Consider the following 27,500-nt stretch of genomic DNA (forward strand, 5'->3'; position numbering starts at 1 on the left):
TTCGAACTTCGCATGATGGAACAATTTGGGAGACGCCAACTGATAACATATTGATGTTACTACTAACTTTCTGAAGTTGTTCTCGCGTTCCAATCAGAAGATACTCTGTCTTATCCGAATTCAGTTTTAACGTATCCATATGCATCCACTGCCTGATATCAACAATACATGATTCCATGGCAGTTAAGGCAGCGGCTTTATCTAAGTCATTTCCTGGTCTAAACGAAATGTACAGTTTCTATTGGCTCTATTGAGATCCCTTGGGATGCAACGGTTATGCTGTGACGTAGCGTCACGCCACGTGCAACGACTTCGGCTGTACATTTGAGCAGACGTTTTGGGATGTTGTTTGTTAGCTTTTGTTGCAATTCTTTAGTGAGTGTCATTGAATATGTCTGTTTCAAGATATGCTTGTTTAAAAAATTCCCAATCCCGGGAGAGCGACATGGAAAGAATTTTGCCAGACCTGACCCGCTTGAACTCGGACTGAGATGTTATGGCATCATGAAGGTGGATGTTGTTATTAAAATGGTTTTTACATTGAATTTATACCATTTTGCGCGATTTTTAGGCTCATTCATGGAGTGGACGAGACATTAATTTCATGGGAGATGTAGATGGAAGTTTGCAGGGCGGGAACTTGACGGTAGTGACTTCACATTTCATCTTTAGAAAGAGTCGAAGTTAATTTTGATGAATCCCAGGCGAAGATAAGAAATTTTGTGTAGTCTAATATATAGTTAACGTCAAATCACAGCTTCGGAACTTCTCAGTTAAATTTGCAACATGGATAGAGAAGCCGAAACGATCACCCCTGACAGTGAACAACCGAGTTCATAGCCTGTTCCAGGCTCTCAGATAGTCGAGAAAACGAAAAGAACTGCGTGTGAAAAGCGAGTGGGGGCTTGGGTCGAGGCGAGGCGGGAGAGCCTGTAAGCATCTCTTTAAATTCTTCATTCCGGTATACCAGCTCCTGGTATACCCTCTGATTGGTCAATTTTGACAGTTTACATCAACACTTTCGTCATCATTTTGATTCACGCGCGGAGCACGAAAGAAAGAGGTCAACTCTGTCGCCGAGTGTCTTAAAGTATTCCCAAACGTACAAGCCCTCAGATTCGAGCAAAAGTTGTGTCTGTTCAACTTTAATAAGTCGAAAAAACGATCCATTTGCAATGCTTCCAACAGGTTTTGGTAAAAGCATAAATTTTCAGTTACTGCCGCGCGTTGCGAAAGCGCTTCAATGTTGTGATACGACATCTCTCCACGCCGCTTACAATATAGGGTACGATATATAGTTCGCATTTGACACAACTATTATGTCTCCTGCACGCCACAATTGTTAGCATTCAACGGCGGTCTCTGAAAACTCTGACGACCGAGAAAAATACTATATTTTGTTATTCTTTCTTATGCAAATACTTGGCTGCGTATTCGAATTCACCAGCTAGGGTCAATTAAATTTCTGCCTTCATCGCCTTCGAAAAAATGAGAGCAAAAACAAAAAACCAAAAAAAATTGCCGAAAACAGGCTTGTATTTCCGTTGTATGTCTTAAAGCTTTAAAAGATCAAGCGATTTTCAGGAAGCGAAGGTGATGGCTACGTGTCTGTATACTGTAAATGCAATTGAAGCCATCCACATGAAATATCAATCTTTCACATTCAATATCGGATGTCCTGATGCATCAGAGCTTAAGTTTATTGATGACACCATCTTATCATCTAGGCCAGAAACTTCGATGGTCAGGTTTCTGTTTTCCTCGGAAAAGTCAACAGAGAGTCGGGAACTCGCAGCTTTCGAACTGGTCGTGTCTTTTGGTCGAATTTGCTAAATCTCCCGTCGGTGATTTCCTTGACACTCGTTTCCCGGGCGCTTTGACAATGCCTTCGTTCGCTTGTAAAGTTATTTTCCTAAAAGTGCCTTAAATTCTGGCTAACGTACTCGCACAAGCGAGAATTAACGCATCACCTTTGAACAACAATAAAAGAATCGCGCTTGAACTCGCGTGGGACCACACAATGCCGCCCTTTTTCAACACTTTGACATTGAAATTTTGACATGCGAAAGGTTATTTGCAAAGTGGGCGGAATGAAGAATTTATAGAGATGCTTACAGGCTCTCCCGCCTCGCCTCGACCCAAGCCCCCACTCGCTTTTCACACGTAGTTCTTTTCGTTTTCTCGACTATCTGAGAGCCTGGAACAGGCTACCGAGTTCAAGTACAGCCAATATTTTCAGTGTCCAGTCGGAGCTGATCGATACAATCCACAAGGTTTACAGTTCATAGACCTTTTTGCAGATACGACGGCCATTTTGATTCCTATTGTTTCAAATAGCTATTATTGGATGCCCAGGGGGCAAATACATTTCAATTTGCCCCCTGAGCATCCCATAATGTCTTTTGAAACAATAGAAATCAAAATGGCCGCCGTATCTGCAAAAAGGTCTATTAGACATAGTACGCTTCCCTTTTATCGACAATCACTAAATTGTCATCAAATGCTAAAATTAACATCGCTAGGTCTTCTGAATTTTTATCTACAGGAGGTTGAAGATGACCTAGAAATAAATCTTTTTTCAAGTTTCGCGTTCCGCGACGTCTTTCGTCAAGAGCACCCGGCGAGTAATTAAGCCAAAAACCTTTCTCTTTCTCTTTGAAAGACGTTTCTAGGCTCCTCGCAATGTATAACGACTGTCTAAAGAGGGCAGCACTAAAAGCCGGAATCCAGAATCCGGAAACCAGAATTATCCACAATTCGCGAGAATTGAAATTTACCATCTTTCCGTCGATCCTTTGATTATGTTCTAGCTATTACCACAGGCTCCAAATAGATTATAAACGGGCTATGTCACGTCGTTTTAGGGTGTTCAGGGGATATCTTTTGTTAATCACGAGTTTTATACTCGAAAATGGTAATGCGGAATTCATTTTCTGATAAAATTATCGTTACATCACACACATGATGATTCTGAGCAAAAGCGACCTGCCATAAACTTGGACTGAAAAGTCGGGCCGATTTTTTTCAAGATTACCTAAATGCAATCCGTTTCAATCTTGTCCATTTGTGTCCATCCATGCTTCTCTTTCCTTTTGCTGTATTTCTTTTAAGTTCTGCAACAGTTTTAACTGGTTATTGAATATGTTTCCTTAATTGGGCATTTTGGGTGTCATGAAATTACATCATTCTGAAGCCCACGGTATGTTCAAACTCAGGTTTGCGGATTCCGGATTCCGGATTCTGGATTCCGGCTTTTAGTGCTGCCCGTCTAAAGAGATTTTTTTATCACCTAGAAGAATTTGATCTGTTCGGATATCTTAGCTGAAAATGAAGTGTCCGAAAATTTTAGGGAATGATACCTTCATTTCAGAAATTGTTAGCTGAACGTTACCTTCTAAGAACTTCCAATCGAACCTTTTGCTCATCCGAAACTAATAGGTGAGCTCTTTAAGTGCCAAAATTGCAAAATACCCCTTCCGAAAACGTAAGGGACTACTTTTCCCTGGTGGCGGAATCTTTAAGGCGATGTTTTAGTATATAAATATGTAGATGTCTGACAACGTAGAACCGAAATTGTTAGAACGATTTGACTCTCCCGAATACATATTTCACCAAAGATTATCGTTGGGTGCCCCCGTTTCGTTTCGAAATACAGCGTTTTGAGTTTCCGAATTGTCACCTTGCGTGACACCTTGATACAAAGCTATTTAGTTGGAAAAAATGCCTATCCCTATGAATCTCAGAAGTTTGAGGCTTTCAGGTACATTAGGAGATATATTCATACAAATGAATTTTATTTCATGACCGAAAAGTAAACTCTTTCATCGCAAAATGAACTTCAGATGTTTTCGTCGATTTCCGGCCACCACCAACTCAGAAACGATGTACCACACAGACCTGAGGAGAGGTGATTTATAAATTTGTTTCCTACAATATTCCGAGTTCTTGACCTTTTTCAATGAACGATTTTGAATTGATTTTTTGTTGCACGACAGTGTCAGTGAAATGATGTATTGTTAAACGTTTCAGTGTGCATGGAAATTCTTAATTGCATTTATTTAATTTTCTATTGGATAGGCCCAGTTAGAGCGCTTATGTTGTTATCATAAGTGGAACCTTAACCTTGGAATTGTTTTACATCAGCTTGCATCAGTCAAGAATTAGAAAGGAATGTAAGGTTTATTATTGGAAACATTTGGTCAATGACTAATATTGATCAAGAAGTTACAGTCGACCTTAGAATATATTTAAGAAGCAAAAACAAGTTTTAATTTTGTTGTTTCGAAAAAACAGTTCTGTTCTGAGTGGTTTTCCAAAGTGGATAAGAACAATTGAAAATTAGTTGTTCCTGGTTGAAGAAATTCGTTTGAAAGCACAAAGAATGCAAATGTGATTAGTAGACATTGATACATTAATACACTGTCTTGCAAATACTGTAAATACTTAAATGCAAGGTAATCAGTTTGGGTCAGTTTGAAACTTTATTTTTATTATTTTCTAACTTAAGGCTGGTTCACATTTGACATAGCGTCATGAAAATTGTTGAACTGGGAAAACACCGTCCAGCACGAAAATTGAATATTTTCAATGTTCTTCAGCGTTTGCTCTCTGAGTTCAAACTTACAATTCTTATTCTTGTAATGCTCACAGGAGTATGGTTGCTTGTGTCACGTGTAGCCCTGAGTTTAATTCTATTATTACTACTTTTCATTCTGCTAACTTTGAATAAAAAGTGTTATAATAATTTACTATTTACTTACATGAACAGTTGTGGCCATACTACAAAGAAAACACCTATTAACCAATGCTACAAATTCTCAGTCCAAAATTATGAAGCCCCAGACCAATGTTATGCACACAACATCACAAAAACCAAAAAAAAAAAAAACATGCAAGACCCTTCACAAATTCATACATTCGATTATATTTAAAATTTGCTTTTTGTGCAATTCTTAATTTGCAACAGTTGAACGTTTTGAAATTTAGGAGTTAATGCTATCCTATCAGTAAAATTGTGTTGTTTTTAGTGTTTTTCATTCAGTATTCCAAAGAAATATCACCTTCATATTCTGACATTCCTCGATAATCTTAAGTAAAAGTAAACTCTGACTGCTGCTGTACTGAGTGTTTCCGTTGGAAAATTTACTTGCATCAATTAATAGATAACCTTTATTTCTCTTTAATGCAACAAGTAGCAGCTAGTTAAAGTTACAGGGTTATCTGTCTGGTAAACTTTCGACACTTTCAAAATTTACACGTGATTTTCTTCGTTCTGACTAAGCATGGTGGTTTGCTATAACTGGACAATTTGTTTAACTGTTAGTGCATCCCACGAAAACGCTATTAGGGGTCTTCTTTCAAATCAAACGCTGAAGTAGTGGTGAATTTCAAAAATCCGGATTTAGATTTCATCCGAAGTATCCTCCTCAAGTGTGGATACTTTGGATTCATGATCCCTTTTTGGATTTCGCCAAAATCCGTTTTTGGATTCAAGAATCCTTTTTCGCATATTCCCAAAAAAACGCACCCTTCAATTTCGAGACTGAAGAAGCATTGAGGTATACCTCGAAATTTAACTCGGTGGCCAACATACATTTTCTTTAGTACAACATTTTTAAAAAGACTTGCGGGAGACTCAAAAAATTGTCCGACAACTGTGTTAGACAAATATAAAAACGTTTCGGTTTCCCTTCCGAATGTATCGACCGTGTTGCAATCCTTTTCCATTGGAAAGCTGCTGTTACCTGTGGGGACTCCGTTAGAGCCTCTTATATTAATAACTTAAAAGTAAGGCGATTACAACGTCTCTGTATACGTACCAAATGCACTTTGATTTTCAAATGCAATTAAAGAGATCGAGTCTTTCTTGACAGAAAGCCCAGATGCACTCAAGAGCTCTGAAAACCTTACAAAAGAGCAATCTTCTCCTGGAAATTTCACCAGATCGTTCGTGGCCATGACGAATACTTGCAGCGATTGATAAAATTACGTTTAAGAAAGTAACTCCGTTGACAAGAAAGAAAATTACTTACCAAATCGACATCAACTCACACTCGAGATTCACTAGCTGGACCATGCGGGATGCGCACGCATATACCAGGCAACAACCTCCGCTGATCTTCCATACAGTAAAACATGTGCGGCCTTCGCAGGCGATCAAAAACTTTTCTTTGCCAGTTTTGTTTTCGTTTTTTTCGCGATCTCTCAAAAACAACAAAAAACAAACCCCAAAAAATAAAAATAAAAAATAAAAAAAAACGCTCCTTGCGCGCTCAGACCCCGTTAAGGTCGCAGCAATTCGTATTCCCATGGTAGGCCACAATTTGCCAATCAGGGGAAGTTTTTGAGTTGATTTTGACTACCGTTCAGGCTCCAGTAGTTCAAAGGGTGGATAGCGCTATACACTGGTTTTGCTAGTGTTTCATCCGCTGGATAGTGGTTTATCCGGTAGCCTACATGCGTAGCGGCCGTTTCCTTCCCTTTCCCAAACGCCCGCGAAGGGGACGAAAACTGCGAGAGATTGCGAAAAATAAGGAGTAGGGGGAGGGGGTGAGGAAACGCCTGCAATCAGACCCAGATATTTTACCGAACGCCTCCAAACAGACCGCATTCCCTTAGGGCACCAACGGTTACATTACAGCCAATGATCATTAACTTCCGGTAAACCATTTTTGACAAGCAGCCCACGAAAAGCAAATAAAGCGCGAAAAACAATTGCGCTTTCCTTTCCAAGGCAGAAAAAGCAAGCGGGCGAAATGATATGGCTTCGAATAATTACCGCGTTTGTCATTGCTAGTTTAAGAGATCTTTGGAATTTCGAATTCTTTTTTTAAGATTTCAAGGAACTCTTTGTCCAGCGCATTTTCCGCAGACGAGAACAATAACTGGAATTTACCCACTCGCACATCTGCAAGGAAAGCTTCTGGCAATGAATTCGCTGTGAGGCCCATGGATTTCGCCTCCTTTATCTGATCTTCAATCAAGCTTCGAAGCAGACACCTCACCAGAACACAGGCACAATCTTTTGACATCTCCTTAACTCCCACGAGTATTTGATAGATAGCGCCTTTGCCAAAACCAGTTGCGGCAAAATTGCGAGGACATCCTGTCCATGGACTAAACTCTTTATGGCAACTCCTTGCTCCGGTTTGAGATCAATCTGTTTACCGTTTTTCGAAAGATCTTTTAACGTTTCCTGAAGAGAAAATTCGAAAGCTTCCACGGACTCGGCCATATTTTTTATTTTGTTTGTTGTTTTGTATTCCGGATGTCGATTATGCACGAATGTCAAATTTTGATTGACGGGCTACTAACCAATCAAATTGCGCTATTGCTCCCCGTTCGTGGGAGAACGGAGTTCGGTAAAATGTTTAGGATTGATTGCAGGCGATTCCTATCCTCCCAACCCCTTCTCCCTTCTCGCTCACCCCGTCCCCACTTCTCCCTAATTTTTTGCTCAACTCAGTATCGCTCGCTTGTTCGATCTCCGCCTCGAAAAGGAAAGGAAACGGCTGCTACGCAAAGCTGTTTATCCGGTGGATAGCGTTTTCCACCTTTTGGACAACCGAGGAGGGGAGGAATACCCTGCGGGTGGTCGTGGGTGTTAAAAAAAACCCGACTGGGGAGAAAGTCTAATTGAAAGAGCTACTCTACCACAAGTCACTCAGGCTTACGGGTTTCATAACATGAGTAAATATGACGCGAAGTTTAGGTCTGGAAATATGCTAGAAAGTCAAAATGTCAAAGGCAATCAAAAGATACAAAATTATTATAAGGTACTAAATTCTAAAATTTACTTTTAGCAATGTTATTTCAATATTTCGACGAGCCGATTTTCCGCAATTTGCCTTTTTTCCAATGTTTGCCCCCCAGCATAACAACTGGCTAATTTGCATGACAATTTGAAAACCAACATGGCCGCTATCGTGAATAAGGCCTATTCAAAAGGTGATCACTTCTTTCCCTCCCTCAAACTGACATTTCCCTTTTTATTCAACTTATACGACATACAGTCTATTTTAGACTTCAAATCTACTTCAACGAAACAAAGATTTTAAACAAGCTGAGAAGATTCACAATAGGCGAGGCAAAGAGTTGAACCCGAATCGATGGCTTCACCTTGCAGTTTCTGATATCCACTAGACTAAGGAGACAACCCACCGCAAAATCGAATTTTTTAGACTATTGAAATAGTAGTACCCAGCAAAACAATTGAAAGTTAACCGTCTTCAACGGGGTTTTTAGACCTAAATACTGTAGATCAGCGCGGCATAGCTTAGAAACGCTATTTCTTGTTGAACTAAAGCTGTAATCCTGCCTGTTTTCATTCTTTTTAGAGCGGTAAGCTTGTCAATATTAACATGGGACACTGCGTCGTGTAATTGTTACGAAATGTCCAATGTCAGTTTGAGGGATGGAAATTAGTGTTGACCTATTCAAAATGGCACTGAGCTCGGGGCGCCTGGTGACGAGTATAATAAGTCCTTGTGGAGGGAAGGTGTAGTCGAACGGTGAGTTTTATCTTTGAGCAATCTGGGACTCCCTTCCCTCCACGGGGTCTTATTATACTCGTCACCAGGTACCCCGAGCTCAGTGAACCAGTTGTGATCCTAACGATTTCGCGCCGCCATTTTGGTTCGTTAACGTACAAGTTCTACGGCGCCTGCTGGCTTCGCGTTGCTAGCTGAAGATGCTTCAGAGCATTCAGGGTTTAAAGGAATTCATGTTCCACGAGCCTGGCTTGCTTAGTTAGCCACTGGATTCGATTTCCGCTCAAAAAATGGTTGCTGGTGGAGGGGTTGATTGGAACTCCGACGCTGCAGTCAGCCTCCTACCTTGCCACTACACAATGAAGGAAAGATGAAGGCGACTATTTTTCCCGAAACTTCGTGTACATACTAGTTATAGTTGCCACTAAAGTGCCAACGAGACAGGCTTGCAGCATAACTGTGGTGGAAGGATAAGATGTCATGTATGCACAAGGTCTGAAAAATGAAAGGAGGTACGGCACGTTCTTGGATTTTGAAAAGTTTAGCTTTAATTTATCAAAAAGATCGTTTGTAATCCGTTTGAATCTTCTGCATCGTTCATCATCCTCGTCATGGTTGCATTTATGCTTGTATCTTTGGTTCTTATGTTGCCTAACAAATTGTTATTTCGCCATTTCCCCATAACTTAAACTCAATGTTTGTCTGTTTTTGAACCAAAAATATCGTGACCGAGGTCCTTTAATGTTTACACCATGCGAGTAATACATGCATTGCATTAGAATAATTCTAAAATAAAGAGGTCGTTAAAGTATTTGCAAAAGGAACATGTTTAACGAAGTTCGAATTCAAAAGGTTTGTACACCACTGAGACTTGAAGAACATGTCATTTATAACACTGGGGTTATAGAATGTTGATCCGACATGCAAGGAGTAGGCTAATCAAGCTTAGATACAAGATATACTGCATAATTAATCCAACTGACAATGTACAGTGAAACTTGAGTAGAGAAAACGCAACAATGACGACAAACGTATGTTTAACAAATTCTCTCTTTCCTTTTGCCCTGCTAGTGGCACGCTGGCCACTTTACCATAGATGAAATTTGATCTGAGCACATTGGTTCGAAATTGGTGAGTACATTTACAAAGCGCACGTTTTTCTAGCTTTACCAACAAGAATTTTTGCAAGTCTGTTTCTTTTTACTAAGAATTAACTGAAGAGAGTGTAGTGTAACGTGAAGTGCTAGATTTCTATCCCATATGAACCATCAAGCATAAGTGCTACACGGCCAACGTTTGTATAAACGTAACCTTTCCTTGTTCTTTTTACTAAGGTTCGTTTTTTCACTGAGCAGTTTCGCCTGTGGTTAGCACGTTGGCCGCTTGAGCTACTTCGCTCAATGATCACGTTGGTTCAATTTAGTCTGAACTCGCTGGTTCGATTTTATATAATACTCGCTATTATTTCTTTAATCTCTACTCCAGAAAACTGTACAGAGTCCTTATTGGAAGCAAAAGTATGTAATGGCGGGTATACTTACTATTTCGGACGAAAATGAAGTTCGTTAGATTCTCTTCACGATACAAACCCCAAGACACTTCAGGAAAACCCTAACAATCAACTATTGTGACCAGGCGCGTGCAAACATCACGTGGCGTACTCGTGCGGGATTCTCCTTGCCTATCGCTACGGTCAACATTTCATCGCTTTGGTCTACATTACACTCAAATTTGAAGCGCTTCTGAGATTTCGTCCGCCTAAAAATCTTCTCGCGGTTCTATAAGCTGCCGCCTCGCCAGGCCTTCTGTCTTCAGAAGGCCTGACTCGTTGGCAATTAAGAACAGCAACAACTCGCCACATGGTAAGTTTCATCGATCTTTATTTTTATTTTCTAGCATATTTCCAGACCTAAACTTCGCGTCTTCGCTCCACGTGTTCTCTATTATATTTACTCATGTTATGAAACCCGTACGTGACATAAACAGTGAGCCTGGGTCACCTGTGACTCTACAAGGTAAATAACAATGCGACATGAGATGGCATCATAATCGAAAATGGGTTCTTTCATTTCTTCAACGCTGTGCTACGCCAGCAGCCTTTTCTCTTTTTTTTTTTTCTCTTCGCAAAACGACCATTCGTTTTGTCTTCTTTAAGGACCGACAGAAATTTGAAACTATTTAGCGAGGACCAAGTATATCACACTGTTGCTGTTTCTGTACTGTTTCAGTGCCAGTGTTGGAAAAGTTCACGAGATGTTTTTTCGGTGGGTATGAAACTGATTCAACTATTAATGGCTTTTGTGAGTGTCAGAAGTCTACCTCTATAACAAAAACGGAACTTGAATACTGGAAGAAAAATTAGCGGTGTGTACATATTGTCGTTGTATCGGTTACGCGCTGATACGGCAGGATGGCCATAATTTGGACACCACCGCCATTTTCGTTCATAATCACGCTAAAATACGAACGGCCATCTTGACTTCACCATGACTTACTACCACGCGCATGCAAATGAAATACCGGAGACAGAAAGCTGTTCCACAACAAAATCGTCGACAAACTCGGACCTTCTCTTGCAAACATCGTAAAATTTTAATATTAATTTTGTCTTTCTTTCGATCCTGATAAATGGTAAATACTTGTTAATGTCAGGCCAGCCGGTTCTCTAGAAGACCACAGGCAATTTTGTTCGTCATTGAAAAAACTTACTTGTGCTCATTTATTCCAAATTGCACAAAAAACGAGTGATTACCAATACCAATACTAACCCTAATTTTAAATAGGGGCTATAGTGGAATCAAACGGCCTACAAAACCAAGCCATTAATAAATCACACGTTCCAGATTATCAGCCATCCGACTGATAGGCCTCAATCGGGTTTAATTGGCATAAAATAAACAATTAAAATAACTTTTTATACAATTGCTGTGGTAATTACAAATACTGACGGTATAACAAATCAAGTTCCCTATACACTACCTCGACATTAAGCTTTATTATAGAAGGCCTATAACGACATAACATCACTGCATGATTAATTCCCCAGTAAACTTGATAGCTTCCAGACAGTGTGGAACGTCACAAAATGCAATATTTACCTTGAAACAATCGCTAATAGGTCGCACAGAGCTTTCAACGGATGGACAAGAAAAAGGGGACTGTGAATGAGTCAATTTCAAGAAAAAAAGGAGTCAACAGCAACTTAAAAAACGACTGGAAAGCGACGCCATAAAAATCAGCTCATAATCTTCACACAGATGGAGCCAATACTAAACCACCGTCTTTGTGTTCAAAACATCACAACACATTAGGATTCCTCACTCATCTTCAAAATCGCTACCGGAAAGCGACCAATCTTTGGTATTATCGTTTTCCTTGTCATCGCTATCTTCTCCTTCGCTCTCAAGGAAGTATTTGACGGGAGCCTTGGCTCTTCCGGTTCGCGCCGTCCGGCTACGAACAGGTGCCTCATCACTGGAGGAGTCTAGGGCTGGTTTGGCTTTCTTCGGAGGCGATTTCTGAGGCTGTGGACAGTATTAGCAGAAGAAAATACCAATGAAACGTTGGAGCAAAGCGATCTTAATGGTTTTAGCAAACTTACACCTTGCATCATTTAAACTTCGAGCGGCTCTATATAATAATTTTAGCGTGAAGACCCCCTACCTTTAAGGTTTTTGATTTCTTGGCAGCCGCAGGTTTCTTGGAAGGCAATTCTGCTTCAGATTCCTCGCCACTGCTGCTCTCAATAACTGCCGCTTTTCCTCTCTTGCCTTTCTTCGCCGCCTCCTTTTTTGGCGCCTCGGCGGCCTTACCTTTGACAGCTTTCGTTGATTTCTTTGCAGTTTCCTTTGCCTGGCGATTCCAACATCAAAATCACAATTAAGTTGTTTAAATACAGTGGAACCCCGTTAATACGACCACCTTCAGGCCATGGAAATTTGGTCGTATTAACGGGGTAGGGTCAAATTATGATGCAAAATGCTTATAAACTACATTCTACTACAGTACAGGCATACCTTTAATCCGCTAAATATAAAACCTTTTTGCAGTTAATTAACAACCTTACAACGGCAATTCAATGCAACTGAACAATGCAACAGCAAACGAAACCGAGTAATGGAAGCAAAAGCACAAGTTTAAGTTGTTGGGAAAGCCGTTAATCGTGGGGGAGGATACGGGATGGAAATCCCATGCGTTTAGACGTTCACTGGACAGCCAAGAAACGTTGATATGCTTAACAAATTATTAGACATTTCAAATAACCGATCTGTGAGAAAAGAACAGGAAATGGACTTGAAGAGAAAAGCCACAGTGGAAGGCAGCAGAAACAAGAAGACAAATTAACTTTGATAGCCTCGAAATGCTGCAAAGTTAAGTCTATCAGATCTTTTGTACTACTGTATTAAAATAATGCATCCTTTTTACTAACACTGCAATTTACCGGATGTCATGCTAACACCTTTGGCTAAAAAACATTCAATAAAATATTAATCCGTTATTGTTTGTCAGATTGTGTCTGTTTTCATTCAGCAGCCCCACCAAGCTTTTTGACTGGTCGTATTAACGGGGTAATTTTATAAAGAACACCCCTAAAAGTGGTCGTTGGTCGTAATAACGGGGCTTTCAGATAAGAAAATGAGTTGGCTTTTGTTAGGGCCGCAAAAGAGTGGTCGCAATAACGGGGTGGTCGTATGGCGGGGTTCCACTGTACTGAGAACACATGCTGTTTGATTTTGTGGAGAAATGGTTAGGGGAGGTGGGACAAAGAGTTATCGTCAGCTTTCTTAAGAACACACTGAAACGAACAAGCGCTTAAGCAAATCGGATGGGGAAAAAGTGCTAAAATCTCCATTCTTCTCAGAAAAAAAATAAATTAAATGCGGGGCAACGATACCAAGAAATTTCAAGTAATTCTCTGTCAGCAAAGAAGAAAACCAACAAACTCAAGCATCATAGAGGGAAGTAGCACCCGCTTTATACCAAGGTGTCGTGGGTTCAATTCCCTGCATGGTATGCGAGTTGAGTTTGTGCTCCAAGATCTTCGTCCAGGCACTCTAGTATTCCTTTCCAGCAAAACTTAACATTTGTTTGGATACTTTTAAATCTGATTTCATTCGATTTGCAATTTTGCCAATTAGTAAAGCCATAGTAGCCATCTAGTCTGCTTAACAAACGTGTTTTGGGATGATACTCAGCGTCTTACTTTTCTTCGCACCCCGAAAGACGGCTATGAAGGAGCCAAGGGGACCTTTGCAGCTGGCGATCATATGGTACAAACACCTCCATACTGGAGAACAAATTGCGCACTGGGACATCTAATTTAAATTTTCTTTGTTTTAGATGCCCCAGTGCGCAATTTGCTCCCAGCATGGCGGTTTTTGTGCCATGTGATCGCCAGCTGCAAAGGGCTCAGTGCGCAGCTATTCTCGAGGGCGTGGGAGCTCATGGCTGGTTGATTTGTCAGGTTTTGCCATTCATCGGTGCAGTCTTCAGTCTGGCTGCCAATAGTGGAAGCTCCAGGATGGCTCAGGCACCCAACCTCCACTGATCGACACAGTTGTTAAATAATTCAGATTATGTAAGGACAAAACAGGAAGTTCCTCACAATTTAAAATTTCGTATTCTTGGTACAGCAATACAACTAGTCAATATACCTTTGCTTCTTTGGCTTTGGGTTTGACAGGAGACAGCTTCTGAATGAGAGCGCGTGTTGCCTGCACATCACTACTGTCAGATTCTCCGTCACTATCTAAGCTTGGTTTCTTTGCCAGTTCGGCGGATTGTACCGCCACCTGAGCCACATCGTCTTCATCACCAGAACTTAATACGTAAGCCTAATGACAGATTAAATGGAAACTTCAGTTATGAGTTATCACCTGCCGAGTGACTTACCACTGCGTCTACTGAGATGAACCGAAAACAGTTATGACTTATTTCCCTGGCCCGACCGAAAACGATCAACTACGACGCAAACTCGTACAGGCCAGTTTGAAGCACAGAAAAACGAGTGCGAGTCTGGGCCACCATGGCCATTTTGGAATACGGTGTACGAGGACTGTTGCTTCAACAATTCCAAGTTTTAAAAAGAACGCGTGGGCTTGCTTGTCCTTATTGCCACCAATAATTAAGCAGGCTAATCTTTCACTGCTTGCCGGAACTAAGTGGCTTAAACTTGGGGAGACGATTAACATTTCCTTCAAAATTTGAAGCCAGTTTGTTAATAGGCCACGCTCGATGTATCAATGTTAACGACAATAATATACAAGAAAGGACATCCACCTTTTTCGACGTTGCAGCCACTCTAGTTGCTCTCTTCCCAGCTGGTGCTTCGTCAACATCCTCATCGCTAAACTCCATTATAAAATCATCATCACTATCGTTCTTTTTGGATTTCTTGGCAGTTGCCCTCTTTGCACTAAACACGTCCAGCGTGGTTTGCTTCTTTGCTTTGGCACTGCTCAGTGATTCAGTGCCACTGCTAGCTGACGAAGACGATGACAAGACAGCCACTTTTCGCTTCTGAGCTATTCTTTCAGCCAGCGATAGTGCATCAGGGGCTTTATCATCTTCGTCGAGTCCAAACACATCTTCGGTTTTATCTGATTTCTTTGCAGTGGAATCCTTTCCTTTCCCGCTCTTTTTTTGACCTTTTTTCTCATTATCTTTATTTTCAATCTCAACCACAGGCTTTTTGGCTTGTGCCTTAGGTTTGTCGTCTTGTTTCTTTGATGGTTTAACTGTTTTTTTTCTCTGTTGTTGTGAGCGTCCACCCTTAGTCTTGACGTGTGCTTCGGCATCTTCTCTCTCCTGTTGTTCAACTCTCTAAAGGGAGCAAAATAAACAAATAAACAAATAAAGAAAAAAACTTGGTTTTCGACCAGGAGGTAAGCAGACCTTGAAGGAGAAATGCGTTCCTTTAAACGTGATCGTTTCGCATTAAGGTTGCCTAGTTCGTCTGCCTCTTTTTTTCGGATATCTCTGACAAGGATTGACCCGCGAAGCCTGGGAACATTGGTGAGACAAGCGACCGTCAGAGGGGGACAAATCTCATACGCCAAACTACCGACTGTTTCAATCACAAAAGGTCAGGACGGGTGTCACGGTTCTTCAACATCTAAAGTTTCTGCAAAACCAAAGAGTGACGCGAGATTTCCCACCATTTTTACCTGTCAAGCCCGACAGTCTAAACACCAACACAAAACCGAACATTGCTGAAACAATAAACGAGTAACTCTTTGAAGCAAACGATTACAGCTGCTCTGTTAACTAACACTTGAAAAGCTCTGGAGGTTTAGTTGAGAAAGATAATTTCAAACCTCAAGTTCCTCCACAAACATGTCAAGATCCTCGATCCAGAGAGTTTGAGGTGATTTACCACGTAATATCTGCAACTCCACGGCCTAAAGATATAAGAGAGATATTATACGACCAATAATACAATAAAAGCGAAAGCAAGTGTCTTTCTGGGGGGGGCTTGTTCCGCATTACAAGCTGTTTTATCTCCTTGAATAAGTAGGCTACCGACCTTGTTATCCCGTTCTTTCAAGAGCTCTTCTTTCTTCTCTCTGGAGAGCGACAACAGCGACATAGATAGCAAGTAACCAAAGTCAGGGCCACCTGCACTGGATGATGAACTGGCGACGCTAGAGGCATCATCATCCAAATCTTCCTCGGGACCCTTTTTCTGAAGATCTTTCCAAGTTTTCACGGGATCCGATGGATAACCGCGCTGCACAAGCGTGCCGATCACATCACGCTTTGCTCTGTTTTCTGTTCAACAATGGAGAAAAGAATGAAGAATATCCTGTTTAGATCTTTTTTAACATAAGCCAAACCTATGATCTTTTTATGGTTAGTTTGTGCTATACCACTTTCTGTAGCTATAAGATACTCTTGGGAGCAAGGGCGCATAATTAGAATAACGTGGCAATTATCCACCTGTAGCATCTTCGCAACGGTTTGGAAGTGTTTACACGGAACCATTTTCGCCAGAAAAGTTCACTATTTGAATTGAACAATGCAAATTTCGCGCCAAAATAGTAACCGTATTCAAAATCGATGCGGTTTCGCTGTTTACACGACAAATGAAACCGCATCGTTTTGAAAACGCTCCACTTTTGGCACATGCATGTGAATAATTCATTTTGAAAAGCTCTGTGGATCATGTTTAACATTCCTGACAATCCACTGACGAGATATGAAATTAAATTTTGGTGTCTTTCTCAAAACACTGTCACCAAAGTTGGAAAAACTGGCCGGTTTTTTCAAGTTTCAATCCATTTCCATCTTCTCCATCCTTGCCTGCAAACCACAAAGAATAGCCTCAGTGCACTTCAATGGTCATTGGCAAGAAAACTACAGCATTATTTTTTTTTGGTTTTCAGTGATGCAAGGACGTTTTTTTAGTGTTTTGCAGTTTGACTAAAATAGTGTGACACTTCCCTTTAATATTTTAGATATCATGATGACTGTGAGCTTGGAGACCCGACCTTTTGCAGTGTTTAATATTGTTTTGTTGCCGAGTGATAATATATCATTATCAAATTAATAGTGTTTAAAATATTTTCCCTGTGCAGCTAGTGGTGTGGTGGTTAAGTGGAAAGGTGACGGGTTATATTAATCAACATTCCCAGGCTCGAGTCCTATGTCCATGCTCTTGGGTTGTCGTTTCAAGCAAACATGGCCATTTTCCACAAGTCCTGGGACACAGTGATCTAAATTAACGATAGTAGTGAATTCAGAACAAATTAGCAATAGTGCATATCAGATAAATTCAGGGTGAAGGATGGGTTGGTTACTAAACTTCACGACAATGCTAAACATTTTAAAATCAAAGCCTACGGCTAATTAATCTGGCTTAGGCCTAATTACTCTTCAGCCCTTGAAAATGACGTACTATACAGATTTCTGTCAAACTTGGCACAATCGATATTCATGGACAGGACATTGACAAAATGCAGCAAAAAGTTGGGGTCACCGTGCTTGTTTTCGCGCTGCATGCCCTTTATTTGAAGTGTTTTTTTTTTTACCGAATTACGCGAGAAGCGTTTGAAACTTGATCAACCGAAAAAATTCCCCGTTACTACATCTATACTGCAGCCAAAGAAAGTGAATCTTACAGCATAACAGCGTTCAAAGTATTTTTAAAGAGCAAATTATCCACGGAGTCACCAAGCGTTCGAGCATCCGTGAGCTTTTAGACACTCATTAATACATAGCAAGGTTTTATTATTATTATTATTATTATTATTATTATTAGTAGTAGTAGTAGTAGTAGTAGTAGTAGTATAAAACGTATGAATGCTACTAAAATAAGCTCAAGAGCGCACCGCGTGACCTATGTTGCTGACAAGAATTTGCGTAGAAATCTAAATCCTAAGCCTTAAAATCCAAAAGTAAAAGAAATTACAAAATCAAAATAAACAGGTTCCCTCTTGAGTAAGTATCATCCGTCCTTGATCAAGTTCACTTGGTTATGACTTTGAAGGTGCGAGCGATGTTTAAGGAGCTCGACAGTATCGCCTTTTGCATCCTCTTCAAAATGTCAAGTGTACGTGAACCGAAGATCCTGTTCATCTGCACTTCAAGTTCCTTCGACCAACCACCCAATACGTCCATGATGACGTTAAGTTGTACGATCTTATAGTTTGGGTAACGCTTGATGAGTTTGAAGCGGAGGGGTCCGTACTTTTCCATCTTTTCAGCCTCTTTCTTCTCGCGGTTGTCAATCCACGGGCAACTCCTTTCCACTAACAGTACGTTCTTTTCCTTGTGATCAATAATGCGCGCATCTACTCTATTGGCCCACACCGTAGTATGTTCCGCATAGACTGGGACATCCCAGAAAGCCTGCGCTTGGGTAGGGGTCCGTACTTTTCCATCTTTTCAGCCTCTTTCTTCTCGCGGTTGTCAATCCACGGGCAACTCATTTCCACTAACAGTACTTTCTTTTCCTTGTGATCAATAATGCGCGCATCTACTCTATTGGCCCGCACCGTAGTATGCTCTGCATAGACTGGGACATCCCAGAAAGCCTGCGCTTGGGTAGATTCATACAGTGGTTTTGGCTCAATGCGCGAAAACCAAGGTGAGACAGTCTCATTTAGATCAAGGTCTCTGAGGACCTCGAAGAACAACACTTTCAGTGCCGCGTTATGTCTATTCATATACTTGGTCTGCGCTAAAGATGGACACCCGGCTAGCACGTGCATAATGCCTTCCGGGGCTTTCCCACACGTCCTGCACATAATGTTATTCTGGTCAGATGTGCCTATCTTATAGGCCGAGTAGACTCGTGTTGGTAAGAGCTGTTCGTATAACTCCATTACTCCTGCAACCGTATGGGTAGATGCACAACTCCACTCGCTTAGCCAAGCAAAACAGCCTCGTTTACTTAATTGATCATCGTTCATCTACTACTTACAAGGCGACCCTGCCACTTCTGATCCTGTACTTTGTTTTCTAGCCCAGCACATACAGCTTTCTTTAGTTGCAGCTTTACATGATAACCTGTAATCTTCTTCTCGGGGTTGTTTTGAGAACTGCACGATGACTCAGCAGGCTCCAGAGTCAAAGTTCTCTCCAACTCCTCTGCAAATTTATGCGCGTCTTTCATGAGAGAGGAAAATCCTTTCTTCTCTTTTTCTTCAAATGCCCGAACTGTACTCATCATTGGATCTAGATTGTTGTAAAGCTTTATGGCTGCCTTGATTTTACTCAGCTTATATTCTTGCTCAACAAACTTCATGCCACACCCACCTGCCACTCTTGGAAGGTAGAACAAAGCAGTGGAGCTGAGGGGGTGCCTACCGCCATTTTCACTGACTACCTTCCTCGTCTCTCTGTCAATCTCTCTCAGCTCAGTCAAAGGCCAGTGCTGCGTCCACATCAGGTAGGTTAAATCAGGCAAGGCGAACTGGTTCGTGGCCTTAACACGGTTCGCATCAGATAGAGGGCTTGTCCAGATCACTGAGAGCCTCTGTAAGTATACCTTTGCTGCAACTGCAAGTGCTAGCTTCTCGTCTTGCAAGGTCGATTCACTCACACCCAAGAACTTATAGCTGGAACCAGTTTTAAGGCTCTGCACTAGGGTGGACTCGTCCAGCTTGAGATCTGCAGCATTCTCAATTTGCTTTCCTTTCCTAATATGGATGACACTACATTTCTTGGGGTTACAATGTACCCCAATGTCTAGCATGGCATCGCTAGTAGCTCTCAACACTGTATTGAAATTTGACTCGGAAGCTGCGAATACCTAGAGATCGTCCACGTATAATAAGTGGATAACTTTGGACTCCAATGGTTTGGAGACGATATCCCTGAGTAGCTGCGAGGAGCCAGGCGACCGGGTTTAGACACAACGTAAACAACCGAGGGCACAGGGCGTCTCCCTGAGGAAGGCCTTTGACAAATCTGATGGACCAAGATGTTTCGCGCCCTTGCTACTACTATTATTATTATTATTATTATTATTATTTTAATTTATTTATTTATTTATTTTATTATTTTATTTTTATCTTTATTTTTTTTTTTTAATGTAATGATTGCCAAGTATAGTGAACAAGGTAAAGTACGATATTGTGAATAGATTAGTAGTGTAAGTTAAGATAGTTTTTGTGAGTAGCAGTAGTAGTGCAAGCAACGATGTATTGTAAGTAATGTAAGTACTGTATTAAAAAAAAACCGGAAAAATTGTAGTTATATAGCACAAGCTACTGAATATTAATCAAGTCACTGACTCGCCAAGGAAGTGCCAGTGCAGTACAAGAGAGAAGGCGATGCCGCAGTGTATTTTGAACCGTTCCATGTGCAATACACCCCCCTGCGAAACGAAATCATCGAAGTGGTGGAAACACAAGTCTCTGAAACGAATGTAAAGAAAGCTCGCTCGGTTTGGTAAAGGACAAACCACACTGACCCTGCATTTCAAACGAGAAGTAACATGAAAGTCTGCCGAAAGGTCTCCGTCTCATCACGTCAGTCCTTGCCACCATTCCTTTTCAGTACAATTGCTTTTACGTCTGTGAATCAGCGAAAACCGCTGCTCTTACGACTATACAACAATCAAAAACACCATGAGAACGAGTATTTAATCAAGGCAAAATAATTACTTACCAATTATGATGTGTCCTTCAATTTTCTCCAAAATAAAGCGAGCCTGACTGTTGAGCTTTTCTGATTCCGCTGCCAACATTCCTTCCAGCCATGCTTTACGAATGGCATATCGCTCCAAACGAAGGTCGAAAAATTCTTTGAGAATGTCAAGTGCTGATTCGTATTTGCGGAGACAGCCAAGAGCATCAAACAAAACCTGAAATAACATTTTGATTCTTTTTCATTCCGTGATGAGATAAATTATGAAAGGCATGAAATAATGCCATTAAGATTACAAACGATTAATTGTGAAAAAGTATGTACAGAACAACGCCTCGTCAAAAGCGTTGGGGATCTTTAGAATGGAGTACAAGTGCAACTGCAAGAACGAGTCGTACGTTCAAGCATGCGTATTGTGTCTGAAGATTGAAACTTTTTTACTTGAACCTGCTCGTTTTTGGCCACAGAGTCCGCTTTTATTTGGTCAGCACCAAGAACACGGCCAAAAATACCCATTTTCCTGACCATTGTGTTGTGTACACTTGCTTTGAGCAAGCGTGAATGTTTTGATTCATCCAGTAGAAGAATAAGTGACTCGAGTGGATTTAAATCGTTATCTGGAACTAAAATTGAGAATGTTTCATACGCAACACAACGTTGCTACCATATCTCACGGTCTTCTTCAGGCAACTGACAACTTCTCACGTGACAGAAGTGCCACGTGACAAGCGGCTACCAATCAGCCTCACTGTCCAGTGGAATTCAAATGTGTATACACCGCTGAGGTCTGTGCTGGATTAGAGCTTGGTCTTCTATGCTGGTTCATTCTTGCGCCAAGAGACTGCTGAGTCTCCCCCACGTTGCGTTCCTGACAATCCTTGTACCCACACTTTAAACCCTTCCCTCAATAGGAAGGGAGGGCTCAGACACTCAATAGGGAGCTTAAGTAATGACAACGGCGACGGCAACGAGAACGTCATCTCAAAATATAAATTTGCGTTATTTTAATCGCTTCGTGACTATTTCAACGTTTTTAATATGACAAGGATGTGGTAATTCCTCAAGGATGAGACCAGTCGGAACGGCACTTCATTTTAGGCGAGAAAATGAAAATTTATCCTTAAGTGCTGACGTTCTTCATAAAACCAAAAACTTGGCTATTTCACGTTGTTGTTTTGTTGACGACGGCAACGAAATGGACAAAAGTGAAAAACGCAAGTGCAGGGCGTGCAAAGCTATTGTTTTTACCCTCTAAATACGCAAATTTGTGACGTTCTCGTTGCCGTCGCCGTTGTCGTTGCTTAAGCTCCCTATTGTCACATACGTGGGACAGGACAGTGAGGCTGATTGGTAGCCGCTTGTCACGTGGCACTTCTGTCACGTGACAAGTTGTCAGTTGCTTAAGGAAGACCGTGAGATATGGTCGCAATGTTGTGTTGCTTATGAAACATTCTCAATTTTAGTTCCAGATAACGATTTAAATCTGCTCGAGTTACTTGCTTTGAGTGTTCATTAATATTTATTTTCGAACCATCGTGTTCTATATTGAGTGAACGAGCTCAAAACTAAACCGGCGTACGTGTTTCTATCGGCCGCTGTTGTCAATTTCGGATTTCGGCCTGCGAGTAGCGCAGTTTGTTTTTCGTTTTGAAACCATTGAGTCGTAAACAATTTTTCAAAGAAAATATGTTTTCTGCAAAGTACACAATTAAACGATCAATTTGACTGGTAACTCATGGTTGTATCTTGCAAAATAAATATGCTACAAGTGACACAACTTTCATGTGCGAGACAGTTTGATTCCCCGTCACATGTTCCACACTGAATAGTCTGAAAACACTTCGGCGATTTTTTACATGGCACTGGTTTTTTTCAACTTAATCATTGTACAGTATTCTTGTTAAAATTACGGCCGTTCAAACATTACAGCAGTACTTTCCATATTATTGCAAAAAACGTTGACATCTACATTGTTGTCCAAAGTGTGCAATTTCTATTATTGTATTATTGTAAACTAGATAAGTTGAATTGCAGAAAGAATTGCAGTACTTTCGAATAAAAAATTACAACTACTGTTGGGTGTTTTGGAGCTCTGATACAAATCTGCAAACTATTTACCTTACTACATGAAATTTTCGCGACACGTTAATTTCGCGAATTTCGCGATTTAAAAAAAGTCGCGAAATTTAAGTGACGCGAAAATTAAATGTCGCGAAAATAACATGACGCGAAAATTAATTGACTCACATTATGTCAATAACTAAACAGCGACTTTATTACACACGTTTATAACAATCATTTTGAGCTATTCTGCTTTCCGTCTCTACTCCAGCTAGCACTTCTTTTGTACAATCCTCAAACTGTCCATTTACTGGCTCCTTGAGTGTGTCTCACTCAAAAACGCGAAATCAAAGTGAGTCAAAATGCAAAATTTTCGCAAAATCGCGAAAATTTCATGTATTATATTGACTTTTTCGTTGGCACTTAGCGAGAGCTATTACTAGTTACATGTCCCAGGCCAAACAGCAAGGCCACTGCTACTCAGCAAGACGGAACCAATTTTTTAAAACGAAAAATATTTCATCAAATTCAATTTTACTGCATTTCTGTGGCAAAGTACGTTTGCAAGTAAAACGCAAGTGTGTGGCTTCAGAGCATTGCACCGGCATCGCAGAGGTCACGAGGATTTTTCAGGTGTCAAAAAGAGACAGTTGCTTTAATTGTCGGTTTAAGTCGAAGGATCACTTCCCTTATTCGTTAATAATAACTTGTAACTTGTCTTGCCTGTCCACCAAAAAAACAAAGCATTGGACCACGAGCCCGCAGCCATGAATTTCATGAGTTTGCGGTTACCGGTATATTAAATCGCAAAAGTGCGATTCATAAAGCCGCGGCTACACGAGCGATTTTGAAAATAGTAGAGCAGTGGTGGCTACACTTGGCGAAAACTTGGCGAGAAATTTTTCGCAATTCGCATCTGATTGGCTCGATTCCCCATGGATATGTCACAAATTGTCACGAATGCAAGGCACAATGTTGCAAAGCGGCTACACGAGTGACAAAGTTCGTGACTTTGCAGCGAAAGGATTCAACTCATTCAAATTCTTGCCGTTTTTTGCGACTTTTTTAGCTGTCGCATCACCTGCACGAGGGTGGCTACACGGGTGATTTTCACCGCGCGCTGGTGACGCGACAATCGCATCACCATCGCAAGCAAAGATAGCTCGTGTAGCCGCGGCTTAAATCACACGCGTGATTTATAAATTGCAAATGTGCGATTTTTTGAAATTGCAAAGGCGCGATTTGTAAATCGCAAATGTGTGACTCTTGCTATTTATGTATCGCAGAGTTAATTACTTTGCGATTTATAAATCGCAAAGTTGGTAACCTTGCGATTTATAAATCGTTTAGTTGGCAATCTTGCGATTTGTAAATCGCAAAGTTGAGCATCGTGCGATTTATAAATCGCAAAGGTACTTCAATGTGTTATTTATAAATTACAGGACAACTTTTGTAACATTTGATAAATAACCCAAAATAATGGGAAAACCCCCTTTGGCCTTAGCTTGAGGAAACAAATTAAAGATTCTCTTTCACTTGTAAGCTTAGATAAGTCACTTACCATGTTGGTAGTGTTGATTGCAGCTTCAAGTTTGAATTTCTTGTGTAGACCTGCCTGTTCAGCCTCTGCCAGCTTGTCCTCCGTCAAATTGAGCTCAAACTTCACTGTTGTGTCTGTGTAGTAGTCTTTGTAATCACTGATAAAAATTGAATGAAAATTCAAAAGAATGTGGATACAATGGGCTGACAGAGCTTTGCCTCGTGGTTTTGAAAAGAGGGCGCGAAAAGAAGGCGAAAGAATCAGCGTAAAGTCCAGTATCTGGACTTTACTCTGATTGGCCGAAAAACAATAGAGCTCTTAAGCCTCGCTCCGCTATTGGTTACAGAATTGATACTATAAGGTCATAATAAACAGAAACAGAGTGAGCCAATCCTAATGCTAGAAACACAATATCTGAGATTTAAAATTTAATATAATTTTATCAGTCCGTTAAGATATCAGCATTAAATAATCTGAAGGTGCAATGACAGGGTACGTATAATTCACTATTTCTTCTTAAGTATGATATCTCAGATAATCTTGATGGAACACTTTACCAGAAATTTTGATTTTTATCATGAATGCAAGGGCTCCTGAGATCTCTCGCCATCCACAAAGTTACTTTTTTTTTTCTTTTTCGTGGTCAATATTTTTGAGGTTATCAGAATCAAAAAGCTGAATGCTTCATTAAGGTTAAGAACTGAGTTAAATTAACTTTTGAAGTCAATGTCTGTAAACATGTAGCAGCAGCCCTCTTTTATTGTGTGATCCAAAGCCTTTTGAAGGTCACAAACTTTAACTTACGTTAAAACTGGAGGCACTTTTTCAGTCCCATGAAGCATTGGTTCCAAAACGTTCTCCTTGTAGGCTTGAGTCCAAGTTCCAATTGGCAACTCAGTGACTTCGACAGTCCTGGTATCAATAACCTCCACATTACCACGGACAGTGTATCTGTTGTTGTCAGTTTGGATAATAGTGCCCAGGAAATTCTTGTATGAAGGCATCTGAAATTTAACAAATGGTAAACGGTTCAGCGTGTTCGATTGGGTTTTAGTTGAACGCGGGAGGTTGCTAAGCACGAAAGAACAGTAAGAGTCGCACACTTGGCTTTCACTTATGTTTGCTAATCGGTTTGCAAGTTGTTTGAGCAAAATACCCGTTAAGGGGCGACTTCATGACATTTCTAAGTTTTTTTGCGTAAAGATGCGAAAAATTTTCAGCGTTTTCAGCAGTAGTACTCTGGTCGGTCATTATTGCAGTTCGAGGAAAAAGAAACGTATGGCTGGAGAATGCGTCAGTGATTTCGTCAAAACCATTCACCCATGGGCAAAATAGTAAATACGTAATTGATAAATCAGAGCGCGCTCTTTACTTTTGTTGTTATAAAATTAAATAGTGAGACACATGGGATAAAAAGAGGGAAAAAGCAACTATATTGCCATGGTAAGCAATCAACAAGAAGTTTGGATTTCTGTGGATGAAACTGCATATCAGAAGTCAAACCTGAAGGTCACTATTGCCGTCCATATTCCTCACCAAGACAATGCACATACACATTATCTCGAGATAGCACAATGGTAATCTGGAAACTAGTTGAGACATAAATAGCATTGTGCACAGTCCTTTGTGGTGTGAATTTATCTTGTTTCGGTAAATGTAGCAACTTTTAGAATCCAAGAGTTAAAGTACCCCTGTGATAAAGGAACAACTTCCTTTTTTTCTTCAGATTTTGAAAGTTTATTTGGCAAACGTTGAGCTTTGACTTTTATCCAAAGGCCGTTTACTTTGAGTATAAGTTTTAAATTTTACGGTCCGCCATTACTTACGTTTAAAACTGACCGATTGGACCTCGGAGGGTTGGATCCAGGGAAAAGTGACGTCAAAGGCTCACTAGCGTGTGAATGCAGCTTACTATAATTATATGCAAAACGCGACTTTAAAACTTTGAAAGCCCAAAACTCTCGTGCTGCATATTGATTCTGCGGCGTACACACGCATTTCATAGTAGACTAGTCATTTTATCCTCGATCCAGCTCGTTCAATATCTTAAAGTTAGTAATGACAGACCCTTAAATACGAAAATGCCAGTAAAAGTATATACAGAAAGGTGTCTTTTTGAAATCAAAGCTTAAAGCTTTGTTCGCTTAGTGTTTAGTTAACATAGTTTTGCAAGCCAAAGAAAAATAGGAATTGATGTTTTTGGACACAGTGCCACTTTAATAGGACAACGATAATGATGATAAGGATTATGGTCATCCTAAAGCAAAAGATGATTAACAACATTTTTGTAAATTTTACTTGATCATTTCTCTTACAGAACTATGAACACCCTGATTTGATATATATACAAAAAGTAGCTAAAAGTAGATTAGTGCTAGCAAAATAATATTATTTTGTATCACCTTCATTTTCACAAAAATTGAACTAATTAATTTCTTTTTCTCACCATTTCTTCGGGTTCTTCTCCATTAATCATTTTCTTCAAGTTCTCAATGATTTGCCGCACATCAAAATTTGGCACCTTGGTGCTGTAGCCAGTTCCAATCCCCTCTGCGCCATTAACTAGGACCAGTGGCAGTATGGGACAGTACCATTCTGGTTCAACTGGTAGATTGTCATCATACAGGTATGTCAGGTTTGGCATATCATGTACAGGAAACAGAAGCTTGGCCAAAGGACTAAGCATGGTGAAAATGTAACGGGGGCTGGCAGCATCCTTACCGCCGTGAATGCGAGTACCAAACTGACCAATAGGTTGCAAAAGGTTAACATTATTACTGCCAACAAAATTCTGCGCCAGGTTGATGATTGTTCCCATCAAACTTTGCTAAAAGATAATGAAAAGAGGTGCAAATTCACCACAATGTCCCTTAACGCATTCACAACTAAAGCACTCCAATAAATTATTGACCAGTAAAATCGTCAGGCGTAAGGCAGAGTAAAATCTATAAGTTTCACTATGAAGTGAGGAAGGGTTAAAACTACATCTTTACCCTTGGATTCAGCACAGGATATTTTAACATTAAAAAAAACAATAGCTCAATAGCCCGAAGTGTATACATTGAAAGTTATCTTTTTTGCCACAGCTTAAAATACAGATTTTTTTTAGATTCATGCACACCACAGGTAAGATGCAAACTGTTTCTTATGCTCATCACAATGATTTTCTTCACTTTATTGTTAGTACTTTAATAATTTTAAAATAGTTCTCTACTTTGTATCGACTCTACCCTATTTTCTTGTGGTACTACGGTTTTCCTCTCTCACTGACTTTTTTTATTTTATTTAAGCTGATCTGATTTGATTTTTTTTTTCAA

General features: G+C 40.4%; 1 protein-coding gene and 1 long non-coding RNA gene across 3 annotated transcripts in view; both read right to left on the minus strand.

Moving 5' to 3' along the window:
* Positions 1–6,189, minus strand: part of LOC138045894 (uncharacterized) — an 11,060-nt gene extending 4,871 nt beyond the window's left edge. Inside the window, exon 1 of the long non-coding RNA XR_011131688.1 lies at positions 6,033–6,189. This is a non-coding gene — a long non-coding RNA (uncharacterized lncRNA). The remainder of the gene's footprint in view (positions 1–6,032) is intronic.
* A 4,983-nt stretch (positions 6,190–11,172) lies between these two features.
* Positions 11,173–27,500, minus strand: part of LOC138045885 (DNA topoisomerase 2-alpha-like) — a 40,247-nt gene continuing 23,919 nt past the window's right edge. For both annotated transcript variants that reach the window (XM_068892515.1, XM_068892514.1), the window contains exons 15-24: positions 26,630–27,010; positions 24,988–25,187; positions 24,205–24,340; positions 20,604–20,799; positions 16,015–16,259; positions 15,806–15,889; positions 14,769–15,311; positions 14,144–14,323; positions 12,153–12,341; positions 11,173–12,013 (exon numbers count right to left, since the gene is read on the minus strand). In XM_068892515.1, the coding sequence (XP_068748616.1) occupies positions 11,807–12,013; positions 12,153–12,341; positions 14,144–14,323; positions 14,769–15,311; positions 15,806–15,889; positions 16,015–16,259; positions 20,604–20,799; positions 24,205–24,340; positions 24,988–25,187; positions 26,630–27,010 (2,361 nt within the window). In that variant the 3' untranslated portion in view covers positions 11,173–11,806. The remainder of the gene's footprint in view (positions 12,014–12,152; positions 12,342–14,143; positions 14,324–14,768; positions 15,312–15,805; positions 15,890–16,014; positions 16,260–20,603; positions 20,800–24,204; positions 24,341–24,987; positions 25,188–26,629; positions 27,011–27,500) is intronic.

The sequence above is a fragment of the Montipora capricornis genome, chromosome 4 (genome assembly GCF_036669925.1).
Source record: "Montipora capricornis isolate CH-2021 chromosome 4, ASM3666992v2, whole genome shotgun sequence".
Taxonomy (NCBI): Eukaryota; Metazoa; Cnidaria; class Anthozoa; order Scleractinia; family Acroporidae; genus Montipora; species Montipora capricornis.